General features: G+C 43.3%; 3 protein-coding genes across 11 annotated transcripts in view; all 3 read left to right on the top strand.

The window, feature by feature from the left end:
- Window positions 1-6774, top strand: part of arhgef1 (Rho guanine nucleotide exchange factor (GEF) 1) — a 35643-nt gene extending 28869 nt beyond the window's left edge. For all 8 annotated transcript variants that reach the window (XM_078287351.1, XM_078287350.1, XM_078287349.1 and 5 more), the window contains 9 exons: window positions 515-682; window positions 819-906; window positions 1006-1113; window positions 1213-1265; window positions 1386-1529; window positions 1658-1783; window positions 1889-2070; window positions 2609-2713; window positions 3125-6774. In XM_078287351.1, coding sequence (XP_078143477.1) covers window positions 515-682; window positions 819-906; window positions 1006-1113; window positions 1213-1265; window positions 1386-1529; window positions 1658-1783; window positions 1889-2070; window positions 2609-2683 — 944 coding nt within the window. In that variant the 3' untranslated portion in view covers window positions 2684-2713; window positions 3125-6774. The remainder of the gene's footprint in view (window positions 1-514; window positions 683-818; window positions 907-1005; window positions 1114-1212; window positions 1266-1385; window positions 1530-1657; window positions 1784-1888; window positions 2071-2608; window positions 2714-3124) is intronic.
- Window positions 6775-7006: 232 nt separating this feature from the next.
- cd79a (CD79a molecule, immunoglobulin-associated alpha) lies at window positions 7007-10633 on the top strand. The gene is made up of 5 exons (XM_071908362.2): window positions 7007-7419; window positions 7876-8217; window positions 9159-9274; window positions 9606-9668; window positions 9920-10633. The coding sequence occupies exons 1-5, from the start codon at window positions 7380-7382 to the stop codon at window positions 10043-10045; spliced, it is 687 nt and encodes a 228-aa protein (XP_071764463.2). The 5' UTR covers window positions 7007-7379; the 3' UTR covers window positions 10046-10633.
- Window positions 10634-10894: 261 nt separating this feature from the next.
- Window positions 10895-21307, top strand: part of lipeb (lipase, hormone-sensitive b) — a 27953-nt gene continuing 17540 nt past the window's right edge. Inside the window, exons 1-4 of one of the 2 annotated variants that reach the window (XM_078286951.1) lie at window positions 10898-10986; window positions 14434-14474; window positions 18333-18574; window positions 19573-19857. In XM_078286951.1, coding sequence (XP_078143077.1) covers window positions 18335-18574; window positions 19573-19857 — 525 coding nt within the window. In that variant the 5' untranslated portion in view covers window positions 10898-10986; window positions 14434-14474; window positions 18333-18334. Of the gene's footprint in view, window positions 10987-14433; window positions 14475-18332; window positions 18575-19572; window positions 19858-21307 lie in introns of both variants that reach the window. The other variant, XM_071908571.2, reaches the window with a different exon arrangement.

The raw sequence follows: 21307 nt of genomic DNA, 5'->3' as shown, positions 1-21307 counted from the left end.
GTGTCAGCTAGTGTTGGCCATATTTCATCTTGTCATCCTTTCAACATATACACTAGAGCAACAGCAGGTATGACATTTATGATGATTTTGTGATGGACAAATATTTTACAGACATTTCAGAAGAGCCAAAGCCACTTTTCAACTGTGGTGCGATGAAATTGAACCATTCGTCAGGCTGATAATGCCAAACCTACCTCATTATTTATTCAACAAAATGCATTTCCATCACCATTTCTCATTGACAAAAAAAATCCATAAAACCTTTTTGCGATATTGAAGGAATTTTATCGAATTTTGCTTTCTTCATTTAGCTTTTCAAATTCAGTACATCATGATTAGCAACAAAAATAATTGGATGGAAACCCAGCTGTAATCAAGCAACTGTGACTGCGATCAAAGTGGCCACTTGACTTCCTCTTTTAAAAAAAAAGGTACATAACCTCTTGCTCTCTCTCTCTCTACTCTACTATCTTTCCCACTGTCTGTCCCTCTCCCTCTCCTCCCTCTGTCTCAGAGGTGCAGTGTGTGTTGCTCGGGGACCTGCTGGTGCTCCTACAGCGGCAGGACGACAAAATGGTCCTCAAGTGCCAGAGCAAGAGTAACATCGCCGTGCAGGAGGGCAAGCAGATGCTGAGCCCCATTATCAAGCTGGACTCGGTCTTCCTACGTGAGGTGGCCACAGGTCAGCCGCGAACCCAGACACATAAAGACACACACACACACACACACACACAAGAAGAGAGAAATAGTTCTATGGACAGACACAGGTCACCTCTCTTGGGAGACCGATACCATTCAAACCTTCTTTATTCTGGCAGATCGAAAGGCCTTCTATGTGATCTTTACCTGGGACAGCGGTGCTCAGATCTACGAACTGGTGGCTCAGTCTGTTGGAGAGAGGAAGACGTGAGTGTGGGAGAGGAAGAGACTGATAATGTTTTGTTTTAATAGTTTTAAGTAGGATGAACTGTAATCGGATTTGTGTGTGTGTGTGTGTGTGTGTAGCTGGACGGATGTGATTAAGTCAGCAGTGGATGACCTGAAACGGAGTGGAACTCCCATGAGGTTGGTGTTGCCTCCCGGAGGAGGAGGACCCCCGTTCAGTCCCTCAGCGTAAGTGTGTGTTTGTTTGATGAGAGACTCATTCATCGCTCACCAAAATCTCACTCATCTCAAAACATCCAATTGCCTTCCTCCTTTTCTCTCCCTCAGGCTGACTGCCCCTTTGAGTCCGACGGAGAACGGAGGTTTGAAAAGCAGCAGCGGTGAGAGCGGCGCCTCTTATCAGCTGAACACTACTCAGCATAAATAGTGCAAATTTGTTATTGTTATGTTATTTCTAAAGGCTTGAGCCAAAGTTAAGCCTTGTGTCTGTCTGTCTGTAGATCGAGATAAGGACAGCCTGACGGATGACAAGTCTGCAGACCCCCGGCACTCCCTGATCGATTTCCTGTCAGACAAAGGCTTCGACCTGATAGGCCACTCCAACAGCGATCAGGAGAAAGTCGCCAATATCGCATTGTATGAAGGTGAATTGGGGTTTTCCTTGTTCTCCTATAGACTTCTTTTTTATAACTGTCCTCCTTTCTTTCTCATCTTTGTGAAGCTTTTTTTATTCTTACAAAGCCACTAAACCTGACTCTGTCTCCTCTGTTAGTCATGTTGCTAAAAAGGCTATTGGTCGGCAGCATCAGCCTATCAGAGGACTCGCAGCCGGATGAGGAGAATGGAGGGGAGCGATCAGAAAGGCCGAGCCAAGATACAGACAGCTGTCAGTCAACAGGTATGCTTGTATGCGTTTAATTAGTTAGTAGTTACTGTATTTTACACAACGCAACTGACTGAGCCAGACAAGTGACATATCTCAATGCTGTCTTTCCATCCACAGAGGAAAGTCAGACCACAGACGGAGGAGTGGAGGGGGAGGATAACGGAGGAGGAGAGGAGGGAGGAGGGATGAAGGGAGAGGAGGAGAGGGGCATGAGCGCGCCGCTGGTGTTGTCCCAGGAGAGGATGGAGGAGGTGTGCAGGAGACTCCACAGTCTGGAGGAGAAGCTGAAGAGACTACAGGTGAGGGGGGGGGGGGGAGAGCGAAAGAGCGATAGATGGGAATACGGAGTGAAACCGCGAGGGAGCAAGTATGACAGAGGCAAAATAAAGATGAGAGACATAACAAAAGACGAGAGCTGAGTGGAAAGAGACGCAGAGGTGGGCATCAAGGGTTTCACCGAGGATGATTTAAGTAAGGAGCAAGCCGGGGTATACTTTGGACAGATGGGGCCAAAATGGCACAAAAGAGAAACTAGAGAACAGAAAACCACTTAACCACTGCTGTTACTGCCTGGCTGAAAATTGCCTTGTGAAATTGGACTTCTCTGAAAATGGCTATTATGTCCACCGCTTGCAATGGGATGTGTCAGAGAAGCAGCGAGGGAGACGGAGAGAGGATGTTAAGAGGAGGAGGTGGAGTTGTGTGTGTGTGTGTGTCAGTGTGTGGGGTGGGGGGTGCACAAGGAAGGTGTGTGTGTGTGTGTGTGTGTGTGTGTCTGTCTGTCTGTCTGTCTGTCTGTCCTAGCTTCCTAAGGTGATATTGATCTGTGTGTTGCAGACTGTCGAGGAGGAGCACCACAGGCTGCAGGAGGCCCTTTCCAAGTTCTCACTGGAGGGGGGCAACTTCCAGTGAGACACCAACGCGCCACCTGCTGGCCACTAGGTGAGACGCTTCAACCAGCTGTTTGAACTGATCACTCTAGTCTGGGACTGGATACCTGTTTGTAATTATCTATCCGTCGCCAAAGCATTTCATAGATGCAGGATCTTGATATGAAGTCCATTTTTATGCACGTGGTAGACGATGTGAAACAACTGCAACAAGCTAAGTTTGGAAGTTCATCATTCAATATATCTAAAATATAGAGGATCTACTCTTGTGTTATCATTTGTCAATCAAAGACTAAAGTTACCCACAATCCCTTAGAAAGTAAGGTTTGTTTTTGTTTTTTTTTCAAATTTGTGCTATCAATCATTTTGTAGAGTGTCACTTTAAAAAAAAAAATAGTTATGGCATTTTTGTTTTTATCTCTGCAATTATTTCAACATTTTCCTTGGCTTTTCTCCTGTTTAGATTATTACTGGTGCTGGATTGAAGTGCAAGAGTGACTTTCAGAGGATTGCCTGGAAATCCCTCAACACTGTCATGCCTGGACCCTTGCTGAATTTGAGTCACAGCTGGTTGTAGCCAACCAGGAAGTTTCTGCCAGGCGGAGGGGGAGGGCTTTGTGCACGGTGCAGTGGTTCAGTGATGCAACATGGGAGGTGTGTGTGTGTGTGTATGTGTATGTTTGTCTGTTTGTGTGCATGCTTGGTAGAGAGCTAGACAGAAATAACGAGAGAGATCCTACTTTTGTGTGGGAGGTGGTTTTTGCAAACAGGTGCCAAAAAAATGGAGCAATATTTTGCTGTGAGAGATGCTGCCTAACAAGATGTTGTGATTGTGACCTGCTGTAACACACATGCGCACACCAGAAACATGCACGCTAGAAAACCTATTTACATTATTACCAATGGCAGATGCATTGTAAAGGGTAAATCCTATATACGCATGCCAAGTTAGTTATACCAGTTGGGAGCCTTTAGAGGGCAATGTAACATTTTAAGATGTATTGAAATACTACTGCTGACATATAGTGTTATTTCTAGTCTATGCCAAAGTACAGCAGAAATGCACTTTTTCTGATCAAATCCAATTGGACCCACACAGATTCCCAACACTGATTTTGCAATATTTATTACTTTTATTCTCTATTCAGTGTAGTTTTTTTTGCTTTGTATGGCCAGCCCTCGTCATTGAAAGGATGCATGTGGGAAAGTGTGTGTATGTGTGTTACAAAGTGTATAACTGAGAAAGGCTTTGTTTCGGAGTTATCTTACTGTAATTAGGTCAACTTAGAAACATTTATATATAGTGGCACTATAGCTAATCATGTTGTTAGTGATAGAGACTTGTTTGTGTTTACTGCTTTTATTTATTCCTCCGAGTCCTGTTAGGTCAATGAGCTGCCTCACCCGAGTGAAACTGTTAACAGCACTGGGCTGAAAAGATAGAGCGATGTGTAAGGAGCAATGTGTGAGAGAGAGAGAGAGAAAAGAAAAGAAGGCAGACCTGGAATGTGTAATAGAGATCAAGGTAGACAGCGATAAAGAGTGGAGTGAGGGGGGGGGGGGTGTTAAGCAAGGGAAAGGCCATTGTTGCTTTGGTTTATTTGAAGCCAGCTCGAAGCGTAGAGAACTAGAGGGTCATGGGGAGATGCACAGACACACACACACACACACACACACACACACACACTGAGGGCCCAGTGCTACAGCAGTGTTCACAAGGGAGGGCACTCAGTGCTGGCATTGTTCCTGCTAGCCTGTTTCATTGTAATGTCTGCAGTGTCAACTTCCCCCAAATAGGGCTTGTAGCTCCTGAGCCAAAACATGGAGTTAAGACGGGGTTCAATTTGTATTATATGCTGTTAGATATGTTATTAGTCAAAGAGTATATTCTTCACTGGTAGCAATATTTGTATCAAAATTGGACTCTCTCTTTGTATTTTATTCAGGAGTTGATTGTAATTATGATAATGATATAATTTCTGAGTAGTGGCATTGAACTGTGGCCATGCACACAGGACCAAAGACATAACCAAGTACCGTTAGATCCTCATACTAGCTGTTATATTCTTATGAGAACGTCTCATGTGTATATTAGCATGTCGCCTATTGCTGATTCGAGAGTGATGGCTCACTAGCGCAGCCTGCAGTTAGTAGCTTTGACCGGCTGCTTTTCCTCTCTCCAAATTCCAATGTGGCAACTTTAGTGAGTGGATTGCCCACCAAACAGACGACAGGAGCATGGGTTATCACTGAAAAATACCTGTTTTCAATACTGTACCAAGGGGAATGAATGTAAAGATGAAGAACGAGATGAAGAATATTAGATACTGTGTTAAGACGTACTGCCCTAGCCTTATGACCAACTTAGACCCAAACAGAGTCTGCAGACCCCATGTTTTCCCACATACACTTTAGAAAGGAAAAAGAACATCTGTGCAGAATGTGCAGCTTTTCATCAGCAAAAAAAAATACCACAGAAAATGAAAGAAAGTGTCCGCAGAATCTGTTTGTGTCTGTTTAAGACCAAGCCAGTGTGACTGCAACAAGCTGTACTGTACTGAACTGGATAGAGGACCGGTCACCTAACACCTCTGGCAAAAAAAACCAACATGAAACAAAGGATCTGTTCCAGAAAGAGAAAAAGGAAAGAGCAACAAGACAATAGAGTCAGATAAGGATACTGAGGAAACGTTGAAGCTTTGGTGGCAGGAAAACTGCAGACTTGTTCGGACGTCACTCTTACCAGTACTGTAATAGCAGTAATCATGATCACTTCCTAGTATGCATTCTCATCGCTGTTGGCACACCAACAAAAGCCCCCTTTGACCCTACTAAACCTCAGTATGAAATTATGCAAATTGTGGTGCCATTAGTTGCTTGAGTGTCAGAAGTTAACTAAATGATACGAGTTTGTGTTTGAACATTACTGCCTCGTTTCTGTCATCTTTTTTCCCCCTCCTCTCTCATTCTCAATCACTTTGGCTTTCATTTTATCTACATCCTGTCTTCCTCTTAAGATTTGTATATAAATGTTATCTTGTAGGAAAAAATAGTGAAAGGGTGAGCAACCAGTATAGCTACGGCCCCTCTCCCTTGGTCTGTCTTAACGTGTGTTTAGTAAGCTTATTGGCTACATACACATCTTGATCACACCTTCACTTCTTATGATAGTATGATCACCTTTCCTACCACACAGTTTTATCATATGTCATTGTGTATTTCATTTGATTTGCTTAAACGGGTCGGGGAGGTTTTTGTTATTACTGTTTGTTTTTTCAAAGAAGCTTATGTAATTATGTACTATGCATTTGCCAATAATGGAGAGAGAGAAAAGACTTGTCTGTAACCAGTTTATGCATGAATGATCTGAACTTGACAATTATGCAAATATTGCAATCAGCATATTCTGACATTTTCGAGTTTGAGTGCAAACTCATTTTATACTGTGGCCATCCAGCCTGCCAATGGGATAAGGTTAAAGAGATAATCTCAACCAGGGATTTTTCAACATTGAACTGCAATGATCAGCAGGTGAAATCCAGTTAACACCAGCTTACAGTAATACCTCCACTCTTCCACCACAGCACTGGGCGAACAACTACTACAGACACTTCTCTCTCTCTCTCTCTCCTTCAGTTGCTTTTCCTCATGTATCCTATATACAAATACATAGATGTATAGAAAATGTATTTATAGAGTGGTGCCTTGTTCAGACGATCAAGCTGTTTTCTTCATAAAGGGCTCTCAAGTCTACAAACACAAGCACTGTTGTTCTGGTGGGTTGCCTTTCATGGAGGTCCATGAAATTGACCTAAGGGAGAGAGAGAGCCAATGAGTGAATGGCCAATATGCATTGAGAGATAATTCCAGGATTCTGATTGGTTGGTTTCAGGGTTGGGGTCTTTATTAGGGCGATTTAACTCGCCCCTGTCGACCCTCTCTCAGGGGTAGCCTGTACTCTCTGTGTTTGTGTCCATCTCCATAACGGCAATAGGATTTGAGCCCTCACCATGTTTTACTCCGCCAGTCAGCGCTCTGTATAGAATAGGCACTGGTCCTTGTCATTCAGGCATCCGCCATCTTGTCTATCTATAAACAATGAATATGCAAGAACTATTCTGTGTATTTGGGTTTTGATTTTATTGTGTAAGAGGGTTTTTAATGATGTGTACTTAAGAAAAATTGTGGTACGTTCTTTTTTTAATTCAGTTTTTTTTTTTTTTTTTAATAAATGGGGGAAATAAATTCCTGTTCTGTCATTTTATATAGTTATTAGCTACTTATTGATTTGGGGTGGAAGACTGATTGGGGTTGAGACTGCATACGAACATAGAGCTTGGAGAGATGTATTGGAGAGTGTATTATGATCCAAGGTTAGTTTTGTGGATCAGATCTGGCCATGAATCTTTCATCTGGAGAGACATAAAATGGTAAGAAAAATAGCTGATAGTTATTTATTTATTTCATTTTCCAGAATATTCTGCATATACACTGTCTAAATGTATCAGATGCAACAAGGTAATTTCCTTCAGTTTTATGCAAATGGGTGACTGCTGAAAATTATTCAAGCGTACATCCTGACTGAGAGAAAAACAAGACACAGTGTATCATTACAACAGCAGTGAGGACCTGGACGGGTGTGGTGTAGAGAACATTATTGATGAGATTCCAGTAGCTTTATTTTGTCTTTATTTCTGGTTTGCACATTTGTGAAGAGGATGGGTGCAGTTACAATCTTTGTCCTGTGCAGCTTTGTTGGTGAGTAAGGCCGGTTTATTTTAAAATACAATCTCTGTGGCTCTCTGTGGCTCCAAACTCTGATTTGAAGAAAATAAATTAGAATTGTGTAGATGAAATTATCTTTTAGGGCTTGTATAAATAAGGCATTTGTATATGTCTGTACAAAAAGATATCCACTCTACATTTAGCTCTGAGTTGTGCTCCAGTGAACCACATCTCCTGTCAGAACAGATGGCTGTGCTATCACATTACACTTTTGGTCTGTTGTTTATTATTCTGTGCATTTGCAACTTTATTTATTGCTTACATTTTTATTAATCATCTTTATGACACTGTTTTGTTAAGTACACTATAATTAAAGGTTATTGTTATTACAATCTCTTCCAATGTCATGACACCTCTCAAAATAATTTGACAGAAGTGTTTTGAACAATGTTAAAAAACAATACATCATTATTGTTGCTTGTTCCCTAGTGGTTGCGCAGGGCTGGAAGGTGACTTTAGAGGCGGACCGGCCCTCTTTGAGGCTGCAACTCTCTCACCATGCCAAGCTGCATTGCTGCTACAGCTACAACAACGTGGCAGTGAACAGCTCGTGGTCTGTAAGCGTTCGCAACGACGACGGTTCCATCACTAGACGGGCCGTGGACCCGTCAAACGCACGCCGTGTGGTTGATGAGGGCATGTCTAACGGGTGTCGCACCCTCACAATCGTGGAGGTGCAGCTCAATGACACTGGCCTGTACCAGTGTCGTGTCCACAACAGTGACAAGAATATCTCTGTCTACACACATGGCACCTACCTGCAGGTCTACAGTGAGTGTGTATGTGTGTGTGTGTGTGTGTGTGTGTGTGGCGGGGGGTATCCTCATAATCCATAAATCCAGTGAACCGTCTAACCAAGAGCTCTATGAATGGCAGTATCTGTGCGTATTGTAGATTAGTCAATCTTTACATCATAAGGATGGTCTCATGACAGTCTGCTGCCTGACAGTTTACTTAAAATAATACAAAGATTAGATCAAGTTGCAATCAACCTAATGTCTATGGGCATTTCACACACTGCATCACAATCTCTCCTTTTAATTCAGATGCGGAAATGTAAAACAAACGCTAAACGTTTCTGGAGATATTGTGTGACATAACCTGCATTAGCATACACCAGCACCATTACCCTCACCCAACAATACCATCAATTGTTTATTGATCCATTTTAGGTATGTTAAACTCTGCTCTGTTCTTTAGGCTACATAACACAGTTATATAATGAAAAAATCCATCTTTTGCAATAAGTAAGTAAGTAAAAGTTAATTTAGTATAGCACCTTTCACAGAGCAAGGTCACAAAGTGCTTCACAAGAGTATAATTGTTAAAAATAAAAATAAGACCATAAATACAGTAAAAAGAAACGAACAATAAAACTTAACACACAAAGTACAAACACTAGACAGCACGAGGCGAGACAAAGGCCAGTTTGAATAAATGAGTCTTTAGCTGCTTTTTAAAGGCATCAACAAAGACCTCAGATCATATGTCTATTGGAAGAGTGTTCCACAGTGTCGGAGCCACCACTTCGAAGGCACGACCACCTTTTGATTATAAATATATAAATTAGTTGGCAAGTCCTTTAAGTAATTAAGGAGTTAGCACTCTCTCTCACTAGCAACAAAAAATAAAGTATGTGGTTATGAGTGAATAGAGACTGATGCAACTGCTGCTTGGTGTGTTTGACCCCTGAACCCTGTCTTCATGCCCAGAGCCAATGGAAAAGACGATAAACATCAGCGAAAGCACCAAGAACAAGATCCTGACAGCTCAGGGAATCTTACTTATGCTGTGTGTGCTGCTGCCTTCTGCCACCCTTCTGTGCAAGGTCAGAGCATAACATCATTAGCACCATTTGTACCAGACACAGCTCTGTCTACTTCACCTGACTCGTAGCATTGTTGTTCAAGCTGTGGTTACTTCCTCAAATTGCTAAATCATGGTAACACCCTGTATTCATGTTACACTCAACATACCGGAAATGACTGCAGTCCTTAAGACCGCTCTAGTTTTACTGTGTTTGCCACATAAAAAACAGATGTTTCTCAAAATGGATTTTTTTAAAATTCTGTGTGATGACAACATTGTTTCCTCACCTTTCCCCCCGCGGGAAGTTGCATCATTTCACAGCTTTACCAACTTCTCTTTTCCTCTACCAGTCAAAGAGACTAAATGAACTAGAGAAGAGGAAGATGAAGAAGGAAGAGGAGAACATATATGAGGTGAACGTTAAATGAGTCACTCCCTCTTCTGAATCATTGTTTCTGAGTGTCAAACCCATGTCACAGCAGGGAGAGGATGTTGTACGAGCAACTGAGCAGAATGACTCAGAGGAATGTGCCAGGCCTTATCATTTCCCCGAAAACAACACTGGGACAGAGATATGAATGAACATGTCATCTTGTGCCATTCAATTTGACATCATTGATTTATGTGTTTCAATGATTTTCATCCTCCTTATCTACTCACCCAGGGGCTGAATCTGGACGACTGTTGCAGCACATATGATCAGATCCTGCGCACCCAGGGACAGAACCCCTACCAGGATGTGGGCAACGTTATGGAGGAAGAGGATGACATCCAACTGGAGAAACCTTGAAGGAAAGGAGACAGACAGAGAGAAATAAGAAGAAAGAGAGCGGGGTTGAGCGGTGGTTTTGAGAGCTGACGTTTGAGACAAGTTATGGGCTGTGGTATTTTTCAGGGATTCTGAATCAAATATTGCATCTTTCACCACACACACACACACACACACACACACACACACACACACACACACACACACACACACACACACACACATTTGAATTTGGAGAGTGTTTTATACATAGCATACAGTAGTGGTTTTAGCAGCTGGCGGCATCATTCAATTCAGCTTTTTTATTTTTTTCAAGAAACCATTTATATATATATATATATATATATATATATACACACACACACACACACACACACACATTTGAATTTGGAGAGTGTTTTATACATAGCATACAGTAGTGGTTTTAGCAGCTGGCGGCATCATTCAATTCAGCTTTTTTTATTTTTTTCAAGAAACCATTTATATTTCTTGCCCTGTTTGCAATTCACTTAATAACTTATTTGTTCCATTAACTTTCCTTTGTGTCACAACTAATTTGCCTGCTACCATTTGCTTGAGTGTTCTGTGAATAAAGTTGTGAAAACATAATATCCCAATATTTTGTTCTGCTTGTATTAAATGCTGCATGGAATTTGTGCTCACCTTTTTTTTTACGCGACTGGAAGTCGACGACGCATTTTTGTGCAACCAAGGGCAACGGGGAGGTGCTTATCGATTTTAGAGTTTCGCGATTGGCTACCCGAATATAAAGCCATCATTTATTGGCTTTCTTTGTAGCACGGGCGGGGCATCGCTCCCAGGCAGGTATGTAGGGTAGATCTGAAGAGGCGGTGCGTAAACAGAGTGGGTGAAGATGGCGTCGAGTAAGAAGAGTGGAAATAGTAGACTTGAGAAAGGTGTGAATGGAAGACGCTCGTCTAAACATAAAGAGGGGCCAGTGGGTGAGTTTTCTGCGTCGTGTCAACGTCGTTCCTGTAGCTTTGCCACTACCGGTCCCTTTGACACTCCTGAGCTGTCACCACCCGCTAGCTAACGTTAGCAGCTAGCTGGCCTCCAGCACCCAAGTTGAACAACTAGGATTTAAGCCGCTGTGCCACTCTCAGCTGCTTACGCCTGCTATGTTCGTTACATGGCAACAAAACGAGGAGTCACTGATGAAATCTATGCAAATCTATGCAAAGGCCCGGGTGTTTCAAAGCTTTGCTGGAGGAAATTACGTTGCCACCTCCTTTGCTATCATGTAACGTTACACTATTCCGAGTAATCCCCCCAGTTTGACTAACGTTAGCCTGTGTAGATATGTAGCCAACATTTCGTAGTTGTTTAGTTCGTTAGTTGTGGTAGTAATGCCATCGCAGCTTGCTGTAGTGGACCTTAACTGTAGTCTCTACAAAGTAATGTCTCCACGCTGTAATAACATTCATTCTTTCACGTTCTGTATCCCTAGTCTCAGCTGCTGACACTGACAAGACCCACCTGAACAGGTACTCAAAAGATAAACAGGCAGGAGAGAGTGTAGATTACCCTCAGAGTGTGGCATTTTGAGGGGAGGGGGGGGGGTCAACTGCAGCTGTATCATATATAAATCGATTTAGTCAAGAAAATATATAGTCTCGCTGGTCACACTACCATTAGTTAAGTCTGTATGACATGGCAGCATGCCGACACATTGTGACAAATGGGCAGCCTGTGGAAAGGAGCATGCTTGAGGGGATGCTGGAGGCACTATGAATCTGCTGCTGTGAGCTAAACAGACTCCCTCTGTCACTTTATTCTCTCCTTTAACTAGGCCACTGCCTGACTCTAACTGCAATAATACATCCAGAACAAGACCTCAACCACCCCTAGTTTTAAAAGGCTCCCTCAGACTTGTCATGATCCTAATGATATGCTACACATTGTTTATGGCTTTGTAACACCTTTTAAGTGCCTATTCTGAATAGTTTGTCTAAGAATAGGCCAAGGCCTATATCGAGACTGAAATACTTTGTGTCTGAATAATGAGGTAATAGTTTTATTTCATGCACATTGCCAACAAGTCATCTGATCTCTGACCTGCTGCTTGAGGTCGATACCACCGTTGCTGTGTTTCATCAGATCTGAAGATCTGAGATATGGTTTTCTACTTCAGCAAAGGCATTTTTAGAGTAACACGGTGAGGGGAAGCCTTATGTGTCCTATGTGGAGGGGTGGTGCTGCTCATTGTTTCTAGTTTCCTGTTGTTCAGTTTGGCCTTGTGTGAATGAAGGGAGTCTGTTTGGGACAGGGGTCACAGCCTCCAGCCCTATCCGAGACACTACAGAGCCCCCGCTGCTGGCTCTTCCACTGGGCCTGTGCACTGCTATTGCTATTTTTAAAGCATGCTTCCTATAGACATGACATTTGTACAGTGTCAGGTAGGCTATGTGGCAGAGTAGGAAAAGGCTGCCATGTAATCTTATAAGAGGCATCATGCCACAATTGTGGCCAGACGGTGAAATTTCACCTTAAACACTATCTAGTCTCAACATAAGACTGGCTTTCCACTGTTATAGATGAGAACATTCTCCTTTGACACAGTGAATTTTACTTTGAGGAACACCCACTGTGTTTTCATAGACTTCGCCTGGCACATTTCCCTGGAAAGAGTCTGTTAAGGTTTGATAAGGAAAAACACAAGAGAATCATCAGTTAGAAATTGTCTAGACAAGAGTTGGCGTTTAATCACGCTGACATTTAGGGGTAGTTCTCAGTCTTCTCAACATTTGACTAGACCTTGTGCTTCAGAGCACCTCCCGAAAGTTTGTCTAAATGGAAGCAAGCTTAAGCCTCGCTCTCCGTCAGTGATATGAGCATGCTATCATTTCTAAATTTGATTGAGCTGTTTCCTTCAGGATAAAAGTACAGCTCTTTGATTCTCTTTGCGTCTCTCTTTGCATTTGTTGAATGAATGCTGATCTGCTTTAGTCAAATTAAGGCAAACTTATGTTGAAATTTGCCCTAATTTGCCTTATTTCAGTTTCCAAAACACTCAGTAAGTCTGCTCCCTTTAATTTTTTTTTGCCTGTCTGCTTTACCATACAGTGGAAAGTGATGGGAAAACATGGAAGAGGGTAGGCAACAGTGTTAGACAGGATATGAGCCTGTCAGGAACCCACAAGCCTGTGTAGCTACTAGGATGGCCCATGCCCTAAATACCTGTGTTAGATCCACATTCTCAGTTGAACAAATTGGCCGATGTTGCCCCCTCGACAGCCGCTTCAGTTTTATTAATAATACTATTTAAAACCAAACATGCTCATTGGGGCCCCTTTTGGGTGTTTTTGTTTTTCTCTGTGTGTTTCCATGAGTGGGTGAGGGGTCAGGTCCTCATTCCTTGAGCTGTGGTACTGTGATCCACCAACTAGTCTAAACTAAGGTCATCTTTTCGCCAGCCACAGATTTGCTGTGGTCCACAAGTACATTCCCACCCAGGTTTTGGGAAGTACGGGTTGTCCACATTCATTGCCAAACATTAGTATTTCTCAACACTTTGCACATGCAGCTTAGCTTAGCTGCTTAAACATCCAAACATAAATGTTCAAAGGTCGTATAGTAATACTGTATACAGACACGCATGCGCAACAGGCATGTGTGTCCACTTTTAAATTATGTCTTCAGTATTCTCTTTCGGGCTATTTTGAAAGATAAAATTTTTTAAAAAGAGCGAGACGGCACACATAGACACATACACAGAGCTCAGCTTATGGGTGCAGGCTACATGCAATCCCATACAGACTAAGGTTATTCACTGGGCATATCAAGGGATGCACAACTGGGACATGTTTGACGCATCCATGCAAAAGCGTTGATGCACATTGACACTGGCATAGGTAGGATATTTTACTGCAATTTGTCTACTTACTTGTATTGGGACCCCCTTTTAATGTGGAATGAAACTGCTTGGTTATTGAAATATTATGATCATCCCATGGTTGTGTCTCTGCCACTGTCTCTCTGAATGGAAACTGCCAATTAGGTTGGAGGTCACTGGGAGTTGCAAACTGAACAGCCAATGGCAAAATAGGCTGCTGTCAGAGGGAGAAAGTTAACTGGGTCGAGGTTGTCTTTAGTGCCTTTAGCCTCCCCACCCTTTAAAAAGCAGCGAGGGAGAGAAGAGCAGAGAGGAAAGTAAAGGACAACACGTTGCCTCTGAGTGGGATTGGGTATGACAGGCTGACACAAACACAGGCAGACAGGGGAAAAGTCACAACGTGAAAGACAAGGGAGCGACAGAGAGAGAGGCAGAGAGCGAGAGAGAGAACAGCTCCAATCGCAATACCCCATCTCTTTCCTCTCTGCTACCCCTCCCTCCCCTGTCTCTCATTCTCTCTTTCTTTTTCTCCATGCTCTCATTGCTGTCGTGGAAGAGAGGAGACAGACAAGGACAGAGACTTGAACTCGGACGCCGGTAAACGCTTTATTTTTACTCTTCCAGCTTTACAGTAGTTAATATATAGCGTCTATGCTATGCCGGCAACAGCCTGCTACTAGCCTATACAAACACACACTACACACTGTCTATGGGCCCTGCAGGACTCATTAAATGTCTGTAATGCCGCTGGTGTTAGTTGTTGTACATGATTTATTGATGCCCACTATCATCCATCTTTAATGTGTAGAGACCAGGTGTCGCTTTATGGTCACAGTGGGGTTATGGTGACCACTTCACTCAGTCATATAGGAAGGGTTGATGCTGAAACATCTCTTTGACTATGTGAATACATAGTCATGTATGTGTGAATACATAGTCAGAGATCATAGTTTGTCCAGTCCTTAAAAAACGTTTGCAGATGCACAGTAAAAGTTTAGGTGATAAGGCTTGCAGGTGAGTAATTTTTTCCCCTCAATGACTTGATCTGTTGACAACTATCCAGCTTCCAGTGTAGTGATAAGATCTTTGTGTTTTTGTTTAAGACATTTTCAGAGTTTAAGAACCAGTTATTAACATCTGCCAAGTAAAGGAGAAGTCATGCTTGAACTAGTAAGAACAAGTAAGCTTTTGATGAGAGAGATGGGAGTAGTTTGCCTAACTGTGTTCATTTGCATTACATTTGCAGAATATGATATGCTCCCTGCAGTTAGATGAGGATGTAATGTGTGCAGGCTTCATTATCATTAAGTAAGTTTTAGAGCAGCTTATGCTGATCCAGAGGTTCCTAAAGTTCATGCCTAGCTTATTCTGTCAACTTAAGGCCTGTTGGCTTGCCCTGCTGAGAGAGTTATACCCCCCCCATTCTAATTAAGCAATGTAATTTAAATTTTGGCTGTGCGCCAAAACTGGCTCGACTGCTGTAGCCGGCCCTGCAACATGCTGTTCGGGTGACAACTTGACCACACCGGCCTTTGTGTCCCCTAAGGCACCATTGCTGTGACTGTCTGTATTTGTGATTGTGTGTGTGTATTTATAAAAGTGCTTTGGTGTGTCTCTTGGTGTTTCTAGTTTACTCTGACTTAATGAGTTGAGTTGTTGTACAATTAGTAACCGTTTCCAGTGTTTCCAGGTTCAACACATTCACAAGCTCCGGGTAATCCATCGGTTCTTTGCCAAGTCCTGACTGCCTCAGATGGCGCAAGAATCCTAGACTGCTGTGTGTGTGTGTGTGTGTGTGTGTGTGTGTGTGTGTTGTCAGCCCTCTCTTGTTTGCTAACATGACACTTGCAAGTAGGCTGACTTCATTCATCTTTGTGAGTTTTCCAGAGTGCGTCCACCTGTCAGGGTGAACGTCTCTGTCTCAGTGAAATGTTATCTGTCTGGGTTCCTCACGATCACTCATTTTTGTGCCTCCCTGATCCTTCTCTCCCCGTTTTTATTCCTCCTGAAAGTTAGACTTCTGCACTGTTTGAGGCCGTATTTCCAACACAAAGGGAACATGCTTTTCAAGTCATGGGATCAAGCCTATGTGGGATAGAGTATGCATTCCAAACGGTTGAACCAATGTGAAATTAGGCCTTAGGCTCCTTCATTTTTTGCAAAAGTAGATAGAACTTGATATTGTAATGAGAAACTAATTTCTAGTGCAGTGCTGCTCTGTGCAGTCCACTCATTTGCCTCTTCACATTCGTCTTGGTCTGGGTCACTATACCCCTGGGCCAAATAATGCTGCCTAAATTCAATGAGACATTTACCACCGGCTTGACGGTGGCAACACACACACACACACAGTGTTCCCTCTTGTTTGCAGCTAATTATAGCTACTTGGCTTGTGACAGAAACGGACAGGGGGGAATAACTTGTAAATGGAGAGGGGGTGGATAAGTGACATGAAGGGAAGTCCGCAATGTCATGTTTCTGAGTGGCTTATTGGTGAAAGTTTGGGGCACTGGAATATGGTTGAGGGAGAGTCAGAAAGTTGGGTGTGGTGATGTTTGTATAAGGCCAGTATTACAGGGCCAAGGGGAGGGAAGAGAGTGGGTGACAAACCACGTCAATAGCTAGGCAGCAGGGCATGATGCAACAAGCCTCGCTGGATGAGATCATAATGCCATCAAGTTTTGAACACAGTCCAAGCTTATAGCAAAGCGATAAACGCTGTCTAGTTTGACTTGCTCCCAAAACTTTTCCAAGGAAATCAGCTTGACATGGTTTGATTTTTCTCGCCCGAGTTTTTAACTGTGACAAATGGGCATCAAATGTGGAATGGTGTGCCAGTAGAAGGGTGTCTTGCCTCGGAGCAAGTGACAGAAAAGCTCTCCTTGAAAGAGAAATTGAAGTGAGAGACGACGAGATAAGACGGGGAGATGAAGAGATGGCTAACGGCGGAGGAGATTTCTGATATGTATGTGTGCTTCAAGTCATCTGTGTGACAAATGTGTCTTCCCAGATGTCAGGAGGTTGTGAGTCCTCCCAGCAAACTTAGATTGCTTTCCCCATTACTCTTAACTGAATGACAGAGCAGAGCAGAATAATATGCGAGTAGGGCTCTGTTAGCTTGACACTCAAAACGATATTTCACTTTGGTTGTCTTTTTACTTTTTAGCGTAGGTTACCTCCCCTGTGTCGCCTTGGGTATCTGTGAAGAATTCACTCTCTTGCTTTTATTTTGAAGACCTAGAAACAGATACTTCTAACACATGCATTTCTGTGTCATTTGTTTTGTACGTTGGCCTCAGTAAAATGATCAATAACAAGAGTTTGAGGGAGGGTGACTGCTGATTCCAAGGGCAGCTGATCATAGGTATGCATGCTATAACTAAAGATGGTCTACTACAGTGAAATATCGCTTCAAGAGAAAATTTAAACCGATCACTATCCTATTGTCTCTCCATAGCGGCCAAATACGCTTCAGTCCAGCAGCCTAATCAATTCAGCACTCCTAAATCACAAGGAAATTATTTTCCTCTGCTCTGTCCCCCTCTTCCCCGATCTCTCACTCTCTCATCGAGTCGGGAGGCATTACTGTCTCTATTCCCTTCTCTCGGCTTTATCGTGTATCCGCCATCCCTTCTCCCCTGTCGTCCGTCTCTCAGCACGCCAGTCACCCTATACAGTAAGTACCAGCCAGGCCGCAGGTCTCAGTGTTGTGGAAACAGAGGTCTCAGGTGACTCAGCACAAGAACCCAATCCAACAGCAGGGAGCCAGGAGGGACATGGCGCTGGGTGTTTGTTATGTTGCGTGGGGCAGAGATGAGAGTACAGTTGACAAACACACACTCAATGCGAGGTCTTATACTTCCTTTGGGACTCTTGCACGGGTGAGAGTGTGTTGTGTCATTGTGTTGCTAATCTGTGTTTGTTCCCAGCAGCATGAAGCAAGCGAAGGCCTCTGCTTCGTCCTCCTGTTCCACGCATGTCTGCCTAGATCTCGGTGGATTTTGGCTGCTTAGCCCGGATTTACATCATTTAATTTCAGGGCTTGTTTAACACGTTTCAATCAATGAGCCTCCATGAGCCGGGCTATGGGGGGGATTAGTTATTAGGAGTAAGAGAACATTATGTAGGATATATCCAATGATACCCCGCTTGGTACAGTGTGTACATGCTGATTACAACTATGGGCGTGGTGCTGAATAGGGATCAGGCTGCTCCCTCTTATGCGTCCTGAGCTGTGTTCTCCGTTACTGAAAAACTGTTGAAACTAAAGGCAAGTTTTAAAAACACTGGGAAACTAAATGATGATAACCTATTGCCTTTTTAAAAAGAAAACAAAGAACGCGCACATGCATTTGGGAGCAGCAGGGTGGCATAGTTAATATAACACACATACAAACAATTTCTGTCTCTTTCAACTTTTTCCTTGCCTCTCCTCCTCCTCCTTATCGCTCCCAGTGATGGACACCAAGGCAGTGTTTGCGGCCGTGTACAGCGTGTGTGAGGAGAATGCCACGTTCTTCTCAGGAGGAGCTAAGGGGGCCCAGGGAGACGCGGCGCGGCGGCTGGTGGACGCCATGACGCTGATCCAGGAGCACGCTCACAGTCTGGAGCCTGTTATCACCGGCTTTGCTGCTATCTACCACCACTTTGACTTTGACCCACACATACCTGCCAATGGCTACCGCTCCCTGGTCAAGGTAGGGCTGTGGGAAGTTGTTGGGTCTCTGTGTGTGTGTGTGTGTGTGTGTGTGTGTGTGTGTGTTTGTGTGTCTGCTTGAGCTGCTGCTTTCAACCATCACTTCTTGAATATGTGCATGTCTGATTGTTCCAGCCAGTGCAGGTTTGAGAATGCCATCATACATTCTTATCAATATTCTCTCCACACTGTGTGAAACTGCTCACCATCCCTTCTTTGCCTTGATATCTCTTTGTTTCAAGGTCAGCCCATTTGTTTTACAGATTGATTTTATGTTGCAAATCAGAATAGATAAAGTTTCTCAGCTGCAGAATATCTACCCCCACTGTACCCACTGTACTCTATCTTCTGCTGTTATTGATGAAACATCATGACCCTCGGTGGCTGCAGCCCACCACTATTGAATGAATCTAGCGGACTAGCAAATGAATGCTTCTCTGTTTTCTAGCCTCTCGATTTCCAGATTTCCTAATCCTTCTCATTCCCACAGTGCTGCTCTGACTAATGCGTAACACCCTGCTGAAGCAGCAAGCTTTTCACATGCTTGCATTCAGCCAGGCTGCCACACATCCATTTTTTTCCTCCAAGCTTACCACACTAATCTTAATTACGATTTAAACAGACGCAGAAGATACTCTTCTTTAATGACTACACAATTAAGGAACTATGATTTGCTTTGCCATAAACTGTGAAATGACAATTTAAGATTCCTTTTCCAATACGCTATGCATTCATTTTGGAATTAAGTCATTACTCAGAGTTCATCATCCAATACCTCTAAAATATAGAGGATCCATTTTGTAAAAGTGTTATCCTTTTGTTTACCAGGGATTTAAGTCACTTATTATCTTTTTAAAAAGTACCATAGCTAGTTTTAATTTTGTATCATTTGTCATTTTGTAAGAGTCGGTGTCATGGAAATGGTGGTGTTCTCATTTTGTAACAAAATTCACCAATTTCCCATAAATATTATTGAACCATTTTTTTCTCTTTTTCCAGGTGGTGCGTTGCTGCCTTCTCCACATCATCCACAAGGGGCGTTACATCACCACCAACCGCCGCAGCATCTTCTTCCGGGCAGCGCACAATGCCGGGGAGATGGAGGCGTACTGCAGTGCCCTGTGCCAGCTGCGCGCCCTGCTCTACCTGGCCCAGCGCCTGCTGCATGACAACAGCCACGGCAACCTCTTCTTCCAGGAGGAAAGCGGCCTCAGCCAGAGCTTCATCCGCGAATACTCCTCCATGCACAAGGGCTGCTTCTACGGACGTTGCCTGGGCTTTCAGGTGGGATGAGATGTGGAGCACGGGGATGGGTAGGGGGGCGAAGATGAGGAGGGAAAGATGGAAGAGGGTGGGTTGGAGGTTGGACTGCCTCATGCTCCAGGGCTTGAACTTGGGATTTCAGATGTGACAGTAGTGGGAAGAAAGAAAGGGAGGGAATTTTGTCGTGCGCTAGGGACACTTCTGCAAATGAGAGGGGGATAGAGGGACATTGACCTTCTGTAATTAAACATTTTGCAACAATACAGAGGACAAGTAACTAAAATCACCCTAACACTCACCAATTCCCATACACTTACACATACACACGAGCAGAATGTACTGATATCTACAGTGCCAGAAGCCTGCACAGGTACAGCTATCATTTAAATGCACCCTAGTCCTTGCTTTGTGAAAAATACATGTACTACACCCTAAGGCATGCAGAAGCCATGCCTCTCCACAGGGCCTGCAGGACTCGTGCCCCTCACCTTGTTGCTGCGGATCACCCAAATGGCCAACTTTGCCTAACAGAAAATTCAATCATATATTTATTGATTTTTTTAAATTTTATTTTCATGTAGAGAATACACCACTCCAAGAATGAAGCTCCCCACACAGAAAATCTCACCCAGCTTATCACATAACAAATATTTACCAACTTTGAAATGTACATAACCTATTGACATCAGGGGGGGGAAATACACATTGATAACAGTGTCAGGCAGGGTCAGAAATAAACAGGGGTTCGGTGGAAAAAATGCCCTTGAGACTTCATAAACTGGCGAAATAAAAAAAATGAGGAGCCAAAAAATGCCTCCGACAATTAGGCGTACTTCTGTTTGCATTGCGTCCCTGTACACATTTTTTTCTTCATTGAGTTGTCAAATTTTCACACGTGAATGCAACTCCCGTCCCCTGTGGGCCTCCGTAGATGATTCATGGGAGGCTACGGGCAGGGGATTTGTTACCTTATTTTCTGGGCTAGAAAAATGGAGCAGGTTTTGATAAGAAAACAACAGAGTGCGCAGCCTGAAGCGGGAGATGAAAACGCCGACCTCACACAAACCACTGTGTCAACAAAAAATAAAACGACCAATATAGTGAAAAAAGCTCAACAATCACGAGGTGGAAGATGGACTGGTTTGAGGGGAAAACTCCACCAGCCTCTTCTGTAAGGCCTGTGAGTTGTCAACAGTGGGAAAGAAGTGTGGGAAGCGTGGAATATTGCGATTCAAAATAAAACAAATCTTAGTCAGGCAAATTGAGTGTTTATTTACCAATATGCAATGCAAATGTATTCTTTCGTAGTTCAATAAAATTGCCCCTGAAAAGAAGCAAAATACTCCTAAAAATCAGATTAAGGGGCCAAAATGTATTTTTTCAACCAGATTCCTGACCCCTTAGAATAGTGGGATTGAGGAAGGAAAGAGAGAGAAAATGGTAGGGAGTGTTAAATTCAAAAGGCAGAGGA

The sequence above is a fragment of the Centroberyx gerrardi genome, chromosome 12 (assembly GCF_048128805.1).
Source record: "Centroberyx gerrardi isolate f3 chromosome 12, fCenGer3.hap1.cur.20231027, whole genome shotgun sequence".
In the NCBI taxonomy this organism is placed as follows: domain Eukaryota; kingdom Metazoa; phylum Chordata; class Actinopteri; order Beryciformes; family Berycidae; genus Centroberyx; species Centroberyx gerrardi.
This window is presented reverse-complemented; position numbering and strand designations above follow the sequence as displayed.

Excerpts from the sequence above, each read along its gene's own strand:
- cd79a (XM_071908362.2), top strand. The coding sequence starts at position 7,380 with ATGGGTGCAGTTACAATCTTTGTCCTGTGCAGCTTTGTTG. Across the intron at positions 8,218-9,158 it reads CACCTACCTGCAGGTCTACA|AGCCAATGGAAAAGACGATA; the intron begins GTGAGTGTGTAT and ends CTTCATGCCCAG. Across the intron at positions 9,275-9,605 it reads CTGCCACCCTTCTGTGCAAG|TCAAAGAGACTAAATGAACT; the intron begins GTCAGAGCATAA and ends TTCCTCTACCAG.